General features: G+C 34.9%; 1 protein-coding gene across 6 annotated transcripts in view; it reads left to right on the plus strand.

Annotated features, from left to right (window-relative positions):
- The window catches only part of ERBIN (erbb2 interacting protein), a 122,071-nt gene that overhangs the window by 81,322 nt on the left and 22,545 nt on the right, over positions 1–18,204 (plus strand). For 5 of the 6 annotated variants that reach the window (XM_035309244.1, XM_035309245.1, XM_035309243.1 and 2 more), the window contains 11 exons: positions 5,419–5,482; positions 7,340–7,414; positions 8,752–8,896; positions 9,330–9,402; positions 10,367–10,496; positions 10,842–10,957; positions 12,108–12,177; positions 12,690–12,789; positions 14,963–15,084; positions 16,068–16,238; positions 16,990–17,172. In XM_035309244.1, the coding sequence (XP_035165135.1) occupies positions 5,419–5,482; positions 7,340–7,414; positions 8,752–8,896; positions 9,330–9,402; positions 10,367–10,496; positions 10,842–10,957; positions 12,108–12,177; positions 12,690–12,789; positions 14,963–15,084; positions 16,068–16,238; positions 16,990–17,172 (1,249 nt within the window). The remainder of the gene's footprint in view (positions 1–5,418; positions 5,483–7,339; positions 7,415–8,751; positions 8,897–9,329; positions 9,403–10,366; positions 10,497–10,841; positions 10,958–12,107; positions 12,178–12,689; positions 12,790–14,962; positions 15,085–16,067; positions 16,239–16,989; positions 17,173–18,204) is intronic. The other variant, XM_035309247.1, reaches the window with a different exon arrangement.

Genomic DNA, 18,204 nt, shown 5'->3' on the forward strand with positions numbered 1-18,204 from the left:
AAAAGGTCCTCCTCTGGCAGCAGAAACTGGTAAAGTGTACTTGTTTCAAATGGTGTAATTGTTTCAGATGTTTCAGTTGAGAAGAGAAGGTGCTAACAATTGAATATTCTCATTCTGTTCGGCTCATATGCTAGTAGAAATTTGCATGCTGTAGGCTGAAATGTGAATTTCCAGCCCCTCAAGTAAACAGCCAGTTTTCCTAGTGACTGAAGTATATCCTTAAGATGTGAACAAGGGGTATGTTCTGTTGGAATTCCCTTTTTGTCTGTCGAGATACCATACTGTCGTGTCTGCTGTAGATAAATGCCAAAACTCAAATCTGGAATGAAATATACAGCATCAGAAAGTGTGAATATAATTCCAAAGTGTGAAGCATTCTACTAATTCATGTGATATAAATGCTCTTTCCTTCTTTCTGATATCACTAATTTTCGGTAGAAAAAAAATAGGGATGTAATTTGGGATAGTAGCTATGTAAATTGAGTTACTCCTGACTGAGGAACAGTAGCTATAATTAAAAAACATAGCTAATACAGATTTTGTTTACAAAATTGCTCTGACCTTAATTGCCATAATTAACACTAATAGCATGAATTACATGCAATATTTTAAAAAGAGTAGTTTACAGAGGTTTTTGTTTTTGTAGGCATTTAAATAAATGTTATAATGTATTTAGGCTAAATGCCACCTCTGTTGAAGCTGCTAGGAGCTTTTCGTTGACTTCAGTGTTTTTAGGGTTTCAACCTTGCTGGAAAACTGAACAGCAGCTGTCATGAGGATGTCCTATGCAGCACCTCCTTAATGATCTACAGTACCTGCTGAGTTGTCACCTTTGTTATTCTCTTCTGGTACTCTTGTGGTTCAATTAAGAGAGATTAAAGCTTTGTAGACTGTTTTAATTTTAACACATAATTACTTATTTTGCTATAGTTAGGAACTAGAAAAATATATTGTGATGTACACTGCAGAGAAAAAATTTATTGTGGTGCCCATAGTATACAAGAGGTGAATCAGATTTAGGGTAGTACAACTGTACAGCAGTTGACCTAACCAACAAACTCATCTGTGTCCCAGTTGAACTATTATGTCAGAACAGAAAGTTACGCGAAATTACAACTTACATAGTTTTCCAAGCCTGAGTATGTGTTCTGAAAGGAACATACTTTAGAGCTTTAAACACTGAGTAAAAATCACTTTCTTTTAAAAATAATAAACGTAGCAATATATGCTAATATTTTTTTGCTATATAATTCAATTTTTTTTCCTGATCCCTGTCACTCTCTCCTTTTTAATATTTTCGCACTTCTTCTGGATTTTTAATGAAAGATATATTAGGATAAACTTCTACCAAATCATCTAGCCCTCTTACTGAATTAGCGTGCACATAATTTTAAACACTAAAGCATAAAGCAGTCAAAAGAGTGTTAATCAAAATAGCTAACTAATGCCAACACACTAAATCAACCTTGCTTTGTGCCAAATGCATTGCTTTGCTTGGAGCTTATCCACATCCAGAGACTGCAAAACTGGCAGTATTATAATGCAAACCAGCTCAATAAAAATATTTTTGCTGAAAGGAAAGCAAAAATGTATTGAGAATATTTTAGATGCATTTATCTGATAGGTAGCTGAAAGTTTTGAGAAAGTGACAATGCAAATACTAAAACATGAAACTGGAAAGTGTTTTTGTCTTCTGGAAAATTTTAAGCTTTTGTCTGTTGTGTAATTATGAATAAAAAGAGCAACTTTTCTAGAAGCACAGGTTTTGATAAGGTGAATATGGTGATTCAGGGCCCAACCTTGCTATCACTCCAACCTCTTGATTTGTATGGTACTTGAAATATGTGGGTTTGTTAATCTTAGTGAAATTGACTATTTATAAGCATTAGAATCTGAGGCATAATTCAGACTATCAGCTCCATTATTGTTGAACTGATTTGACTGCAAACTCAGTAATATGAATTACGAATTAGATTTTTTTAGTTTGTCATAGCATTATGCAATCCCATTCACAGAGGTAAAATTAAATGTAACTCAGTGATCTGATTTTTCGTTTGCAATTCTGAATTCTTCTTTTCTTTTAGAATTATTTTTTTCTGTTATTTTAACATTCTCAGAGTATCAGAAGCTTTGTTTGCATTTTGTTTCAAAGTATAGTCACTCTATGAAAAATATAGAAAAGCAAATAGCTATTTTATGACAACAGTTCCTTAAACCAGTGAAAAGTGTTATAAATTAGGAAAGCAATGGGGAAAGGGAGGAAAACATTTGACACCCTGGTCTTGCAAACACATTTGTATGTTTTATATTTGAGTGGATATGTTTGCTAGGTTAGAGATATTTTGGAAAACACACACACACACACACAAAAACAAGCAAACAAACAAACCCACAGAATCAATAAAGTTATTTTATTATACTGCCAATGCTATGTAAAATATTTGAGAGAGACTGTTCTGTTTCCAAATGGTAAGACTGGGATACTTGGTGAGAGATTTTTTTCTTAAATGTAAAAGTGAAGGTAAAGCATTATTGCTTAGAGGCTCTGAATCTGGTGATGTTAGGTGTGTAGACAGTTTGGCATCAAAGTCAAATGGTGTACAGGAGGAAGAAAAAAAATCACGCATTTGGAGTTTTAGTTTTGGATTTATTTTCTGTTTCTTTACCAAACCATTAAAAAGGAAAAGTTCATGTTGAACTCTCTTAAATTGCAGGAAGATACCGTAGCCACCTTTTGTTTAAATACACTTAAACCAGATCAAACCCCTCTCCACGGGCTGCAGCTCCGGCCCGGGGCCTGCTCCTGCGGGGGCTCTCCATGGGCCGCAGCCTCCTCCAGGCCACATCCACCTGCTCCACCGGGGGCTCCTCCACGGGCTGCAGCGTGGAGATCTGCTCCGTGTGGGACCCATGGGCTGCAGGGGGACAGCCTGCTCCACCAGGGGCCTCTCCCTGCACAGGCCGCAGGGGAACTGCTGCTGCCTGCCTGGAGCTCCTCCTGCCCTTCTGCTGCACTCACCTGGGGGGCTGCGGGGCTGCTTCTCTCACACTTCCTCACTCATCTCTCCAGGCTGCTGTAGCATAGCCAGTTTTTTCCCCTTTCTTCAATCTGTGCTCCCAGATGCCCAACCAGTGTCTCACCCTGGCTTGGCTCTGGCCAGCAGTGGGTCCCTGTGGAGCCAGCTCTGGCTCTGGCTCTGATCAGACATAGGGCAGCTGTGGGGCTCTGCTAACAGATGCCACCCCTGCAGCAATCCCGCTACCAAAATCTTGACATAGAAACCCAATACAGATGAAAAGTCAGTTGAAATAAAAATCAAGACACTGTCTTAAAACTATTGAAATGAATTGCCAAAAAAAGTTAAAAAATAAACCTTTTTCCAAATAATCTTTATTTTTAAACTTGACAAATTCCATCCGACATAGCTATGATTTCCTTTAATTTGCCTTTTGAGGCTGAAATTTAGTTTTTCATTGAAATTTTGGAGTGTTCTCACTAGTACCCCACATCGTAGTGAACAGCTTGAAAACAGTAGATGCCTAGAAGCTTTGTAAACTGAATCCATCAGGAAAAAAAGAGTATGGTGATTCCCATAAAGTTCTGAATAATGCAGAATCATCTGCTAGATCATTTAAGTGAGCCTTCAGCAGTGCTTTAGGAAAATGGTGTAAATTAGTTTGCAGCTTATGGTGCTAAAGTCAATTCAGTCTCAAAGCTTTGAGAAATTCACCTTACACAGCCTTTCAGAGGGTCTTAGAAAACTTGTTACAATTTGGAAAATGAATTCTAGGAGCTGGCTTACTGTTAATCTTGTATACCAGCTTGGAGAAATGAGGAAGAATGTTTCTCAGATTCTTCTGGAGCTGGCCTTTTCATTTTTTTTTCTTTAGTTCATTGAGAAAGTGGTAGTGTGAGTTTAAAGGCTGTCTCCTAAAGGATGTGTATGTGACTACTTGAGCAATGAAGTAAAATTGGCTGCTTCTTTCATCAAGTAAAGAAATTTTCAGTAGAATTTAGTTTTTGAAAGATGTGCTCTGAACAACTGTAATACTTAATGTAAGATATTTGAAGAACAACTGAAACTGAACATCTGCACTGAGTATCTTGTGCTCACCCAGAGTGTTCTTTAAATATCTTGGTGTTAAATACTGTAATACTTCAATATTCTGGTAATACAAAAAGCATTCAATGTTGGCGCTCTTATGTTTAACTTTTCCGCAATTTTATAGGAAGTACACATTCATATTTGAAGTTTTTTATATGTTAATTGTACTAGTGAAAGCTATTATCAAATAAATATGAACCATAATGTCATACAAGGAACTCACAGACCATTTGAAAATAGTGCTAGGTAGTACTGCTGTTGACTAGAGTTCTGACTGTGTAGGTCACCACATGCAGTGGCAGATGCTATCTGAATTGCAAACCACTTAGCAGTGACTTACTTGCTGGTGGTGATCTAGTCCATTGTTTGGGAACCCTGGAACTACCATATTGACAACTTGTATTGTTTCCTCAGACCTTTTTATAAGCTTTAAATAAAAATAATTGCCAGTAGATTGCACATGTGTGGAAAATTTTAATATCGTGATAGTTGCTAAAATTTTCACACAGGAGTGTAGCGATCGATCTCCTGTGTTAAAGTGGAATAGAAAAAGCGCAACTCACTGTCTTGTAAGGAAATAATATACAAATTAATTATTCATATAGTAATTTTGAGTAGATACTCTCTGTGGAGTCCCTACAGTAAAAATAAAGAGAAAATTTTGTCAAAATACGGCTTGAAAGAAGGTATCTTACCCAATGTCAGCCATTGATTGAGTCTTTGCTGTAAGTTGGCTTAAAGAGTATTGATGTGTCATGAAATCCAATTTTAATCTGAACCATTTTGGGACTAAAGTAATAATTAGGATTCCAGACCATATCATATTGAAGCAACTTTGTCAGCAGCCTGGAAGGGAGGAAGTGTTGGTTATTACTATGATGCAGCAGTCATCTTGTCTGTTTTTGTTAATCATTAGGAAGTGGTCTGTCTTTAGGAGGAAAACGTGTTTTAGGAAGAAAACACGTTGTGGTGATTATGACAGCAGGTGAAAAGCTAAGGCAGTTGAAGAGTAATTTCACTGAGTTGCTTTTTATCATTTAGACTACTCGACAACTCTAGAGGTCTGTAATTTTTGTAAACTTTTTTGTAAACTAATCTACAGATAAATTGCTCTTTGTGTGACAGTCACAGTATGATCTTTGATGTATGGCTAGTAACAGTATGAAAATTCGACTTTATTTAGATATCAGTCCAGTTACAGTGTAACATCACCATTCAGTGTTGATTAAAATAATATATTTGTGTGAATACAGAAAGATTAGATATCATTATTTTCTTAAATCTAATTCGTCTTAATCCCCTTCCTCTGCAGAACCATGTCCAGACTGACTCAGCTGGAGAGACTGGATTTAGGAAGTAATGAATTCACAGAAGTGGTGAGTTTTACCTAGATAACAAAGCTTATACCTTATACTACTCTATGGAGCTTGTTTTCAAAATTGTGCATTTTCTTCTGTTTATGTATTCTTCCTCAATTTGAAATAGAACACTGTAGTATAGTGGGGTTAATGTGCCAGTTAAACTTTAATGGTAATATGTATATGAATTATAAACATAGTGATTTGGCTTATAGAAAATTCTAACTGTTATTGTTTAGCATGCATTTAATGTAGCAGTTTTGTGTAAGCTGTGTATGACTTGCCTTTATTGGTGAGCATAACCTCTTTAGATGCAAGGGAAATTACATGAATTTAGTTCTAAGTTTGAATACCGTTCAAAAAAACAACAAAACACAGTTGAGGTGTTCAGGTTTTCCCTTTGCTGTGCTCAGTGTGCTTCTTGTTTTTGATGTCACAGACATACATCTGTTTAGAAGCACAGAATCACAGAATGGTTTGTGTTGGAAGGGACCTTAAAGATCACCCTGTTCCAAGCCCCTGCCATAGGCAGGGACACCTCCCACCAGACCAGATTGCCCAAAGCCTGGCCTTAAATACTTCCAGGGATGGGGCATCCACAGCTTCCCTGGGCAACCTGTAAATCATTTAATGTCCATCTACTTCTACGAGTACTTTCCTGTATAAGGAAATTGAAGTAGTTAGAAGTATGGTGGAACATCCTGGCCTACCATATGATAAAGTCAAGCCTCTGTGTGGTACCAATAGGTATTTCATTAGCCACACATCATGAAGGGCTGAACGCTCACCTAGCTATGTGGGTTTGTTAAATATGGAAGTGTATTTAAGGAAATGTTCATGCCATACGCACATTACAATGTAGATGCGCCTGTGGGAGCCTTAAATTAACATGCTTGGGCCCATGTTATGCCATAAGAGCTGGGAAGTAAGCATAGGCTCTGAAAGTACCTATTTGGATATCTTTTTGGCTGATTGCTTCATCTCTCCAAGCCTTTTATCTGGAAATGTAAACTACTGAGAACTTAACTTCATTGAAATCCATTTGTAAAAGTACAAAAATGGTCAGAATTGCTTTTTTTGGGGGGGGGCAAGATCTGTCTAAAATGTAGTCTTCACTCATTAAAAAAAAAATAAGTGTTTTCTCTTGGAAAATTAACTATTAGAGCCAGGACTGCAGGAATTTCTACAGCAGTATTATCTATTTACAACATAAATAAATTAAGTTCTGTATTTAACCAAACTTGGTTGTAGTTGTTATGGTACAGTAGCACATGCTTTATGTTTTTTTCTAAGGAGGAAGTTTAAATGGTAAAAATCCAGTCATCCTTGCTGCAAATGCTTTCCTAAGAAGTAGTCTTTCTCAATTATAATAAGTGGTAATGACAGCGTATCTTGTGCTTCGTTTTATGGAATGGTTCATCTGTATTTTGCAGATGCAAACTTTGTTTTCTACCAGAAAACTAAAATTTGTTTCTTAGTTTTCTTGGTCAATATCTTCTCAACTTCATATCTTTTTGGAAAAACAACTCTTCTGAGTTGATGGAATTTAAGGTTTTTTAGACCTCTTCCAGGAGAAAGAACTATACACAAGATTTCTCCATTGTGTGTTCCAGTTGAAAAATAAGTTCCCATAAAAATAATACTTTCTGTGAAGATTTAGTACTGTGATAAAGTTCTCACCACATTTTTTGTATCTAGTATATATATACATTTCAAAAAGTAAATTAACCTGGTTTTTGATAACACAATGAAAGAAGTGAATATAACAACTATAGTAAGACATTACTTAAATTTGCCATACATGAATCACTGAAGTTATTTTTGAATTTCAATACTTTCTGTATGAAATCTTTAAAAATCTGTTTCCCTTTTCAGCCTGAAGTACTTGAACAATTGAGTGGATTAAAAGAATTTTGGATGGATGGTAATAGACTAACACTTATTCCAGGTGTAAGTCCTTTTACTGCATCAAATATTTAGTGTTTTAATTTACAGCGGTATTTGCTTTGTCAGCTAGCATATGTATATATTAAAGTTGATGTATAATTTTAATGTTACTCAGAGCCAAAAATCTAAGTGCTGCTTAAGCCTTTATTGGCCTTCTTAGAAGTTGTCACTGACGTTCAGAGTTGGGAGCAGAGCTTTCCTTTCATTGAAAGTTCTGTCATCTAAAAATAATGTTCCAAATAAGAAAAGGGGTAAAAAGTCTAGATCAAATCCTGTATCAAATTTAGAGCTGCCCAGTCCTTTCAAAACAAAATTACTTTGTGTTAGAGGAGGAATATACAGGGTAAATATTATGTGACTACTGGTAAAGGCTGTAAAACAAGCAATGACTGTTGAGGACTTTATGCAGAGTGTACAATAGCAAATTTCTGAGAAAGCATTCTCCTGATTTCATGAAGGTTTCTGACATCTCTTGGAATTACATGGGGTCAAGGATGACCTATTATTACAGTACTTGTGAACCTGTGTTTATGTTCTAGTAAACTAGTATTTAAAATCTGGGAAGCAGCTGGTCTGATTTCAGAGTTAAAATCATTAGTGACCATCTGATGTGAGGCTTTCTTGCCTGATTAATAGTCTTCTGTACTGTCTTTCCTCACTTCAGCTAAGAGTTCTTGAGAAGAGTAGAGTGGATGTTAAACTTTTCTACTTTATTATAGAACTATGTTTGGAAGCAATTGCTTCTCACCTTTGAAGATCTTAAAGACTAGTGTGTATAAAGCGTGTATAAATCTTATCTTACTATGATCTTATCTCATATGATCTGAGGTTCATAAGAAAATGTAATACATGCTATACTGTATGTAGCTTGTTTTGTTCTTCAGTACAGGTGAGTAGTTCACTCATGTTGCTTTTGAGGTTAAGTAGAATCCAATTTAACACAAAATGCAAAATATAAGCATTAAAAGACTTTAGATGAGTCTGATTATGTCCTTACACTGTACTGTGCACTTCTGTTCTTCTGTTTCAAGGCTTCCATCCCTTGATCCACAGTAATTGATCAAACACTTGAATTTACAGCAGGCTGACTTCGGAGAGGTCTTCAGAATAACTGTATTGTCTGTGTCTTTAACAACTTGTTAACCATATGTGTCAGCACAAAATACTTCATTATAAGGTCTGGGTATTCCACCTAAAGTTGTATTTCAGCATTGTAAATAGGTTTTCGCTTTTTCTTGTATCGTCATATTTCAGAGAGAGTTTGTTGTCAAAACTGCTGGCATTTTTTGTTGTTGTTGTTGAACTTCCACTTCCTAGAATACATTTTCTCTTTCTTTTAGTTCATAGGCACTTTGAAACAACTGACCTACTTGGATGTTTCTAAAAACAACATTGAAGTGGTTGAAGAAGGTATTTCAGGTTGTGAAAGCCTACAAGACCTGTTGTTATCCAGTAATTCACTTCAGCAACTGCCAGAGTCTATTGGTTTGTATTTTCATTTAATTCAAGCTCTAAAAAGGTTATAAGTTAGACACAGAACACTTGAAAATACACAAATGGTATTTTAGATCTAAATTTCAATTGATTTAAAGCTCCAGTTTTGGATGAAGCTGAATAAAATGTTCATATTTGTTCTGCAACATTTTGAATTTTATACTGTAGTTTGTAAATAGATGAGTAATTGTTGACTGTAACAGATTTTGTTTGTTTGTTTGTTTTTAAAAAATATACTTATTTTCTCTGACTGCCTTCTGGTAAGCTGATAAATGAGTTCTGTAAACTCACCTGCTCCCTTTTAGTAGATGTGTAGCACTATGGCAATGCCAGGGAATATAGATGTTTTCTCCCTAATTGAAGATCAAAACTTGACTTAATAATCTCCAATGTGTTTTTGACTCAGTTATTCATTTTTCTACAGGTTCCTTGAAGAAGGTAACAACACTTAAAATCGATGAAAACCAGTTAATTTATTTGCCAGACTCCATAGGAGGGTATGTATTTCACTGGAATAAAACATTGCATTGCCTTTCTGCAAGTTTATATATAACAACGGTTTCTGTATCGAATGTTTTTACACTTCTCTACCTGAGTTAATTTCTTCTGCATATCTATGTCTTAATAAAACTGATAGCAATTACTTCATATCTTTCTTCTGTTTTTCAGCATGTGTGATCTTTACATTTTATTTGATATCAAGACCTATGTTACTCACTCATTAATGTAGCCACCAATCTATAAAAGAAAAATTTAATATGAAAGGAAATATATGTTTGATGAAGGCATGCAGCTGCCTCAAAGTGTTTGTGGCAGTATCATAGCAGTGGCTGTCTTAAGTATTGCAGGTCATTGAACCAATATCAAAAAGCTTGTAAAAAGGGAATCTGAACATGCACAATCATCTGTTTTGTATATTTTAGGAAGAATTTTCACTTCTTAATCAGCAAGATTTTTTTTTTACCAAGTTGATATTCAGCAGTTCAATACCCACAAGGGATGGCAAAAATAATTGGTTCAGAATTATGTGCTATACAGACGAAGGATATTTGTTCCAATTCATTTTCTCCTATTATGATTATTGTACATTATATTTTGTTGTCAGAATTTACAAAATACTTTTTCATTGTTAACATGTCGTATGTTCATTGTCTCCAACTGTAAATTCTTACACTCAGCAACTGCTTGGCTATGATTTGTCTCATTCTGAAAGTTTTCAGTACCTTGACCCCCCTGTTTTCACTGAAAGCTCTCTTCTGAGGACAGCGTGAAAGAGATTAAGAAAAGATAAATAATTTAGGCAATTAGTAAAGGACTTTCTTGGGCTTGAATTTCATTTGGGTGTGAGAGTTTCATTTTGAATTTCATTTGTAATTGTTACTGGTATTAATGTAATTTAAACTTAGTGCCTGATTAATGTTGGGTGAATTAACCTGTATAGCAGAGTAATATTTTTTTCAGGTTAGTGTCAGTAGAAGAGCTGGACTGTAGTTTCAATGAGATTGAAACTTTGCCTTCATCTGTTGGGCAACTCTCTAACATAAGGACATTTGCTGCAGATCATAACTTTTTAACACAGCTGCCACCAGAGGTATGTCTATACTTACAAAACTGTAAACTGAAATATTTTCATGGATATTAAACTATACAATTTTTATTTGGTTAGCAAGTTAAGAATTCTTGAGTAGGTTTTGCATGTGTGTGTAAAGGAGGGCATGTATGCATATACAAGTTTTCAAATAATGAAATTAAATCTGAAAATTTTTTGAAGCAAGAATTAGAATTCAATTGCTATTGTATTGAACTAACAGGAATATATAAGAACAATCTTAATTATACTTAACAAGGAAAAATAGCTGCAGTCTTCTTGTTTTAAATAATAACTCATATATTTAGAGCTGTGAAAGTAAATTAATTTTTTTTTTTTTTTTTCCAGATAGGGAATTGGAAGTATGTAACAGTGTTGTTTCTGCATTCTAATAAGCTTGAATTTCTCCCTGAAGAGATGGGTGATATGCAGAAATTAAAGGTCATCAATCTGAGTGACAATAGGTTTGTGAACACACAATTTAAGTAAAAGTAGTGTAAAGAGCCATAGCATTGCAAATGTTTTATTTTAACTTATGTCTATCCTCCAGATGTAAGTTGAGTTATTTTTATAAACATATTATGCTCTTTTTCATTATATCTCACCCACAGTTTATAAGCTGTCTGAAATGTATGTATTTTGTTTATTTTTGCTACGCTGTGTTTTATTTATTATTGGTCCATTGTATGAAGATGTATTTCTTCAAATTAGGCACATACTTGATGACTTAAGCATCTGCATTGATGCACAGCTTAGATACACCCATGGTTGTTAGCATATATTTTTCTAGGGTATTAATTTGTTCTCTTCTTAACGTTTCTATTTGTTTCCTAGCTAAAAATTAATAGCTTCCTGTATTGCAAATGGAGTACATAAAACAGTATCATAGTATATTGTAGAACACTGAGTGTGCTTGAGAGTGGGGAAGAAGGAGTAGTGTTTCATTAGAGCTGGTCATTAAAAACTGGCAAAACCCTTCTCGTTGAGGAACTGCCAATTCACAGAAATGAAATATATTGGGAGAGAGAAGTCTGACCTCTCCCTCCTGTTATCCAAATCCAGCTTCTCTGTACTCTACCCACAGCCTGATACCACCATTAAAGCAAGAGCTCTTATTATTCAGGGCAGCCCCATTTACATACGTTTTCTTTTTTAGGAAAAATAAAAAGCATTATTTCAGGTGTGAAACTTTTCTCTTCCTTTTTTTTTTTTCTTAATTGGAGCATACGTTTGTATTGAAAATTGCTGAGAATCCAAATTAAAGTATAAAAAGAAATAGTCCTGATTTTAAGTCAGATAGTTGATTTACATGCAATGATAATGATTGTCTTAAAAACAGTATTCATATCACTGAACATAGTTAAATTCAAGTTACATGTCTCACTTTTTAAGCTGCTTGCTAAATGGGGTAGAAGATCACATTTAAAAGAAGATTCTGGGTTCAACTTCTAATCTAAATTAAGTGCTATTACCTTTCAACAGTTAATAGTTATTAATTTATCAATATCTGTAGATGTCTATCAGCATTTTTTGCAGGCTAATGCAGCACCGTTTCTTAGCAGTCTTAGCATTGATAAGTGTACTTACATTAACTTTTCTTCTTCTAATTTGCAGACTGAAGAATTTACCATTTACCTTTACAAAACTGCAACAGCTCACTGCTATGTGGCTATCAGATAATCAGGTGAATTTTTGGGGGGGAAATATATATATATTTATAGATGATATATATATATATATATATATATAGATGATTGACTTTATTTTTAATGGAGTTGACAAGTACAGAGCAAACCATAATATAATGAGAAGTAATACTGTGTATCTGCATCAGTGCTTCCTTGAATTTATTTTGTCTGTTATCCTAAAATAAACATTGAGCCTACACTACTTCAGAGCTTTGCATAGTTCTGGCAAAGTTCCACATTGTTAAGAAATCTAGTTTAACACAATTTAGATTAGTTGTTGTTACTTTAGGCATACAGGAACGGTAGTGCTTGCTATGTAGCTAGTACTTGAATATATAGCATGTTGTTTCTTCCACATAGATACCATTAGGGAAACTTAATAAGATAAATGATAAATGATGTAATAGAAGACAGCAGTTTTCAAAGCAATGGGATGTATTACGTACATCATATTTACTTTTTACATCTGTATATTGTCTTAACGGTTCCTTCTTTGATTGCTTCTTAGTCTAAACCGCTTATTCCACTTCAAAAAGAAGCTGACCCCGACACACAGAAAACAGTTCTTACTAATTACATGTTCCCTCAGCAACCAAGGACTGAGGATGGTAAGAATTCCTGAAATACTCTGTCAGAATGTTCCCTTTTTGAAAATAAAAATGGAAAAATAATCCAACTAACATGATTTTCACTGGATAAAAGTGAAAGATAAAAGTTTTAAGTAAAATTCTAAGTGATGAAAAGTCTGATGAATGAGAAATGCAGTTTAAACAGATGATCCACATGTTACTAAATTCTACATGGAAATATGTTTCAGTTGGAAGTGTGCATGTGAGGAATAGACTGGTAAGATTGTGTTCTATGGATGCCTCTTCCTAATGTGACATCCTTTGTCATTCGGTCAGAGTTTAATGGTTTTTGTTGAAATTCTCCTTGTCAGGTGTGTCCTTTAGAGTGACTATTTGGCAAAATGTCAGACTCTGTTACTGAGTACATAACTCTGGAAAGTTTTACAGCATTCTGTAGCTTATTGCAAGTGTAAAAACAAAACAAAAAAAGTAAGGAAAACTGTTTTTTGCTTACATTTAATTCAAATTGCCTTATAAAAGGTTAGGCACAGAATATGACGACCTTGCCAAAAAGTTATTTCTGCACTCTTTTGAAATAGTTAGGAAAATGAGTAACATTCCACGAGTAACCCCACTGGGAGTTAGGATAAGAGTGTAAAGTCTGTATGTTTCTCCACTTTGCTTCACCTGCAGGCAAAAGTAAAAAGCTTGTACCTCTTTCACAGAAGTCAGACTATTTTTGAGATACATGTAGTACAGTATGCATGTACTTGGATTGGGTGGGTGGCAGGGTGTGGGTGTGGGGAGGAGGGGGTTAATCAATGGGAATAATTGAAAACTCTCAATTGGCAACATTTTATGTTCCATGGCACAAACACTGAGAGGAGTAATCAAAAACATCTACAAAAACAATAAATTATGCATCACTTTTAGTGCCCTCTAATGCAGATAATGAATCTGCAATCCCTGTGACAGAATGTGAGAGTTAAAAATAATAATAATAATAATAATTTGGACGTTGTCAGTGAAGTTGAAGGTAGTTCCAGAAAGCATTATGTCCATTTGAATTTTATTTTACCTAGGTTCTGGGTTTCTTTTTGTAGACAAAGAAAGGGCCAGTTGTTTGGCTTAGGTTGACAGAAGACCACCTTCTGAACAGTCATTCCAAACAGAAGGTTTAAAGTTCAATAGATAACCTTTTATTAACTTCAATTCAAAAAATAAATAAATTAAAGAATTCTTTATAAAATTATTTTTTGGGTGTGTCAGGAATTGTTTCAGGCATAAAGAAGTCTATTAGAATATTTTCAGATATTTTAAAATAGAAAATTTATCCAATAAACACAGAGCATCAAATAATTATACGTATATTTTATATATATATATACACTATTGTATATATTTTTATATTATAAATGTCCACAATTAAGCATTTTTCCATTTCAGGTATAGAAACATCTAGAAGCAGTTAATATGAACAATATTGGCATTTCTAGCGAAGTATATAGTTTAGTATATAGTGGTGGTGGCAAACTTACTAGACTGGCACGCTAAAATAGAACCTAACCCATGTAACACAAGGCATAGAAGCATGCTAGAATAAGACAGTGGGTAAACAAAAGATTTTTTTTCTCTTTTAAAATTAGGTGAGAAATACTATGTAAAGCTCCTCATTTGTGTATCTGAAGTTACATGTTGTGTTAAGTTTTAGAAACTGTTTGTTTATTTGAGGATTGGTAATAATGAAGGTTCTTGTCAGTAAGTCACTTTTCTGTTTCCCTTATCATTAAGTGAAATCAGGTGAATTCTCTTAGATGTGCATAGTGAGACGAAATCACTGAAGTCAGTTTATATTAATCTAAGTATCATTTACTTTATTTTGTATAAATACATAATTTAATATTTTAAATAAGTATTTTGCAGAGAGTTATGCTGAAAATTTGCAACTGTGAGGGTTCAGGCTAGTGTACAGCTGCATCCGTGAAGTGTTGTTTAACGTTACAGATAGGGTTGTTACTATTATCAAAATACAGCCAAGTTCATAAAGCAGTGAGAGCTCAGTTTTCAGCTTACTAATAATCACTATCTCTTACCTTTTCCAGTATACCTATAAAAATTCACCAATGCCATACAAGAAACAGAAGGAGAAAGAGGATTATTTTGCATAATGTATCCTATTCTTATAAGAATCTGTTTTTTTATTATTATTTAGTTATGTTCATATCTGACAATGAAAGTTTCAATCCATCTTTGTGGGAGGAACAGAGGAAACAGCGTGCTCAGGTGGCATTTGAGTGTGATGAAGACAAAGATGAGAGAGAGGCACCACCTCGGGTTAGTATTATTATTTTTTAAACAGTTGATGCTTCCCTCCCTGTCACTCCCATCCACACTCCCACCCACACTCCCAAGTCCCATCCTTTTTCTTCATTTGGCTGTGGGTTTAGCTCTTCTGAAGGAATCATAGAATCACAGAATGGCTCAGGTTGGAAGGGACCTTAAAGATCATCTAATTCCAACCCCCCTGCCATAGGCAGGGATGCCACCCACTAGATTCAGTTGGCCAAGGCCCCATCCAGCCTGGTCTTATAAACCTCTGGGGATGGGGCATCCACAGCTTCTCTGTGCAACCTGTGCCAGTGCCTCACTACCTTACAATGAAGAATTTCCTCCTAAAGTCTATTATGAATCTATCCTCTTTTAGTTTAAGACTATTTCTCCTTGTCCTATCATTATCTATCCAAGCAGAGTCCTTCTTAATCCTTTTTATAAGACCCCTCTAAGTATTGAAAGGTCACAGTGAGGTCTCCCTGGAGCCTTCTCTTCTGTTGGCTGAACAGTTCCAGCTCTCACAGACTTTCTTCATAGGAGAGGTGCTCCAATGAAGGACTTCATTTATTAGTTTAAGAATATCTAACTGGAAAAACTGTTTCCCCCCTCAGATCACTTAAAAAGAAGCACCAGGGAAAAAGTCTTAGGTGGTTTAGGGCATAATTAGGAGACTACTGAACTGGTTCTGCTGTGGAGGAGGGATAGTGCAGAAAAAATAGTTAATCCTGATTTTCCTTTAAGTACATTACATCTGTTGTATTTTTTCCTGCATGCATTCAATGGACAAACTACAAAAAAAAAAAGTGATTTGTAATCTTGCTGGGTTTTATAAAATTGTTTTAATCCAGGTAGACTCAAACAGCTAAATGCAGATCCTACATTTCTCTGCTGAAAGTTTTGTCCTAATTCATTGCCTATATGAAAGCTAATACTTTAATTATGGCATTTAATTAAATTTAGAACATTCCCACTATTTTGTTGCACAGGAAGGCAATCTGAAGAGATACCCAACTCCATATCCTGATGAACTGAAGAACATGGTCAAAACTGTCCAGACAATTGTACATAGACTAAAGGATGAAGAGTCTACTGAAGATGCTGCCAAGGAATCAAAACGAGAAAGCCAGGCAGTTTCTGTAAAAGATGTGGGGGTAAAGGTTAGATAAAGTATTTTCTTTTGACTTCACTAGAACATCCAAATATCTAGAGTGTCACTGATTCTTTTTCATTCTTCTTCTCTACATTAATGCTTTAGTGTTAATTAAAGAACAGAATTTACCTGTCATCATCTTAAGTCTGTAATAAATGTCTGTTTTGCAGTAGTAATTTTCCTCTAACACTAAGAACAAGGAAGATGGCTTGATTCTCAGGAAAATACAAAATACAGATGTGCTACCAAGCTGTTGACTCCAGTTTCTGGAGGGTGGCATCCTTGTTGTTACCTGATTCTCCTTTATCCATGAAACTTTAAAAGGAAAATTGGGATTATCTCGAAAAATCTTACTGCTGCCCTTATGACGGAAGGTTTAATACAATAAGTTGGGAAGGCTGCAAGTTGGCACACAAGTGGCTAACAGGTTGATGTAGTGTGATAAGTGGTAGGAGTGTTTGGCATCTGTTTGCTGAATACTTGATATTGTACATATTCTTGGATGTTTTTACTTTAAGGGGAAGTTTAATGGTATGAATTGACCCCAGCAGTGAGTGGAGTAAAACCAGTTGGTGGGGACTATAATTTAGTAATTTATAGAGATTTCTCTCTACCTTGTGTATTTTGTACTTGATAATTTCAAAGGTTAGATTTTCCATTTTAGAGTTTCCCAAAATATTCAGTGCTAAGTTTTAATATCATATTATACTGAAAAACCTTTCAGGATGTTTTTTCTACAAATGTTCTTAATCCTGTAGACTTCAGAAATTGTTCCAATAAAGAACAAAGCTGATGAGAGAAAGCAATATTCAGCCGGAAGCTCTGTGCAGAAGCCTACTGAACCAGAAGCTGAGCACTGCACTGCAAATTCACAGATGGCTGCACTTGTTAAAACCTTGCAGAACACGAAAACAATTGTCAACCATGAGGACACGCTTGAGGTATGGCATTGTGATGAACATCATAACAGTCAAAGAATTGTGCTGGTGTTGCATTAGTAGATACTATGAAAGACAAAAATTTATGTTGACAAAAGCAGAAAATTGCCATCCATCAGTGCTGTAAGTACAAATGGGTTGGTAATGTAATATTGTTTTTACTTCACACTATATGAAGTACAAGCTGAAATAGCTAGTAAAAAGTTCGTAATGAAAGATACGAACGCATTTGAAGAAAAATAAAGCAAACTTGATTAAAACTTTTAAGTATCAAGCTGTGGAAAGACTCAAATAGGATTTTTCCATTTTTTTACTTGACTTTCAATATCTCAGTAAATAATAGTAATTGTCACTGAAATATCAAAATGTCTTATCAGTGTGTGCAATCAAAAACTTCTATATCCAAGCGACTACCCCTTCATTTCAAATAAAAAGTGGAGGGTGTGTTTAAGAATATGTGTTCATGTATATTTAGTAGTAAGCTGTCATGAATGACTTGGATTATATTTACCTCTTATAAAAGTCAGACACTTTTACTTTCTGAACTGTTTGTAGACAAACAACCATATATTCTTTTTTTCTATTTAGAATGTGTTTCAGACTAATGAAAAAATTTGGAACTTGCCAGTTAATCAGTTGCCAGTTGCAACCTGTAAAATGCTGCTTTTCATAGTTTCACAAGCAGATTATTTTTGTCTCTGTGTTGTTTTTGTGTTTTGCAAGCAGTGGAGCATGCATACATCATACATTGAAGAGCCTTTGTGACAAGCAGTTGTGCCTGTTGGTGGCTCTTTTTCCCTGTTAAGGTGTTCCTGCTGTTACCCATTTTCTGAAAATACTGGATTTTATTTTTTAGATTAAAAACGTTTCTGAAAGTCGTATTAGTTGTCTAATCGTGGAAGCATGTCTTTGAAGCTGGCTATGTGCCAGTTAAGGAAATGAAGCAGCAGTATGTAGGCAGTGAGGGATACTGAATTCTTTATGTCCTTGTAGTAACCTTCTAGCAGTTTTGTTACAGCTCAATCCAGATATCTG

The sequence above is a fragment of the Oxyura jamaicensis genome, chromosome Z (assembly GCF_011077185.1).
Source record: "Oxyura jamaicensis isolate SHBP4307 breed ruddy duck chromosome Z, BPBGC_Ojam_1.0, whole genome shotgun sequence".
Classification (NCBI taxonomy): Eukaryota; Metazoa; Chordata; class Aves; order Anseriformes; family Anatidae; genus Oxyura; species Oxyura jamaicensis.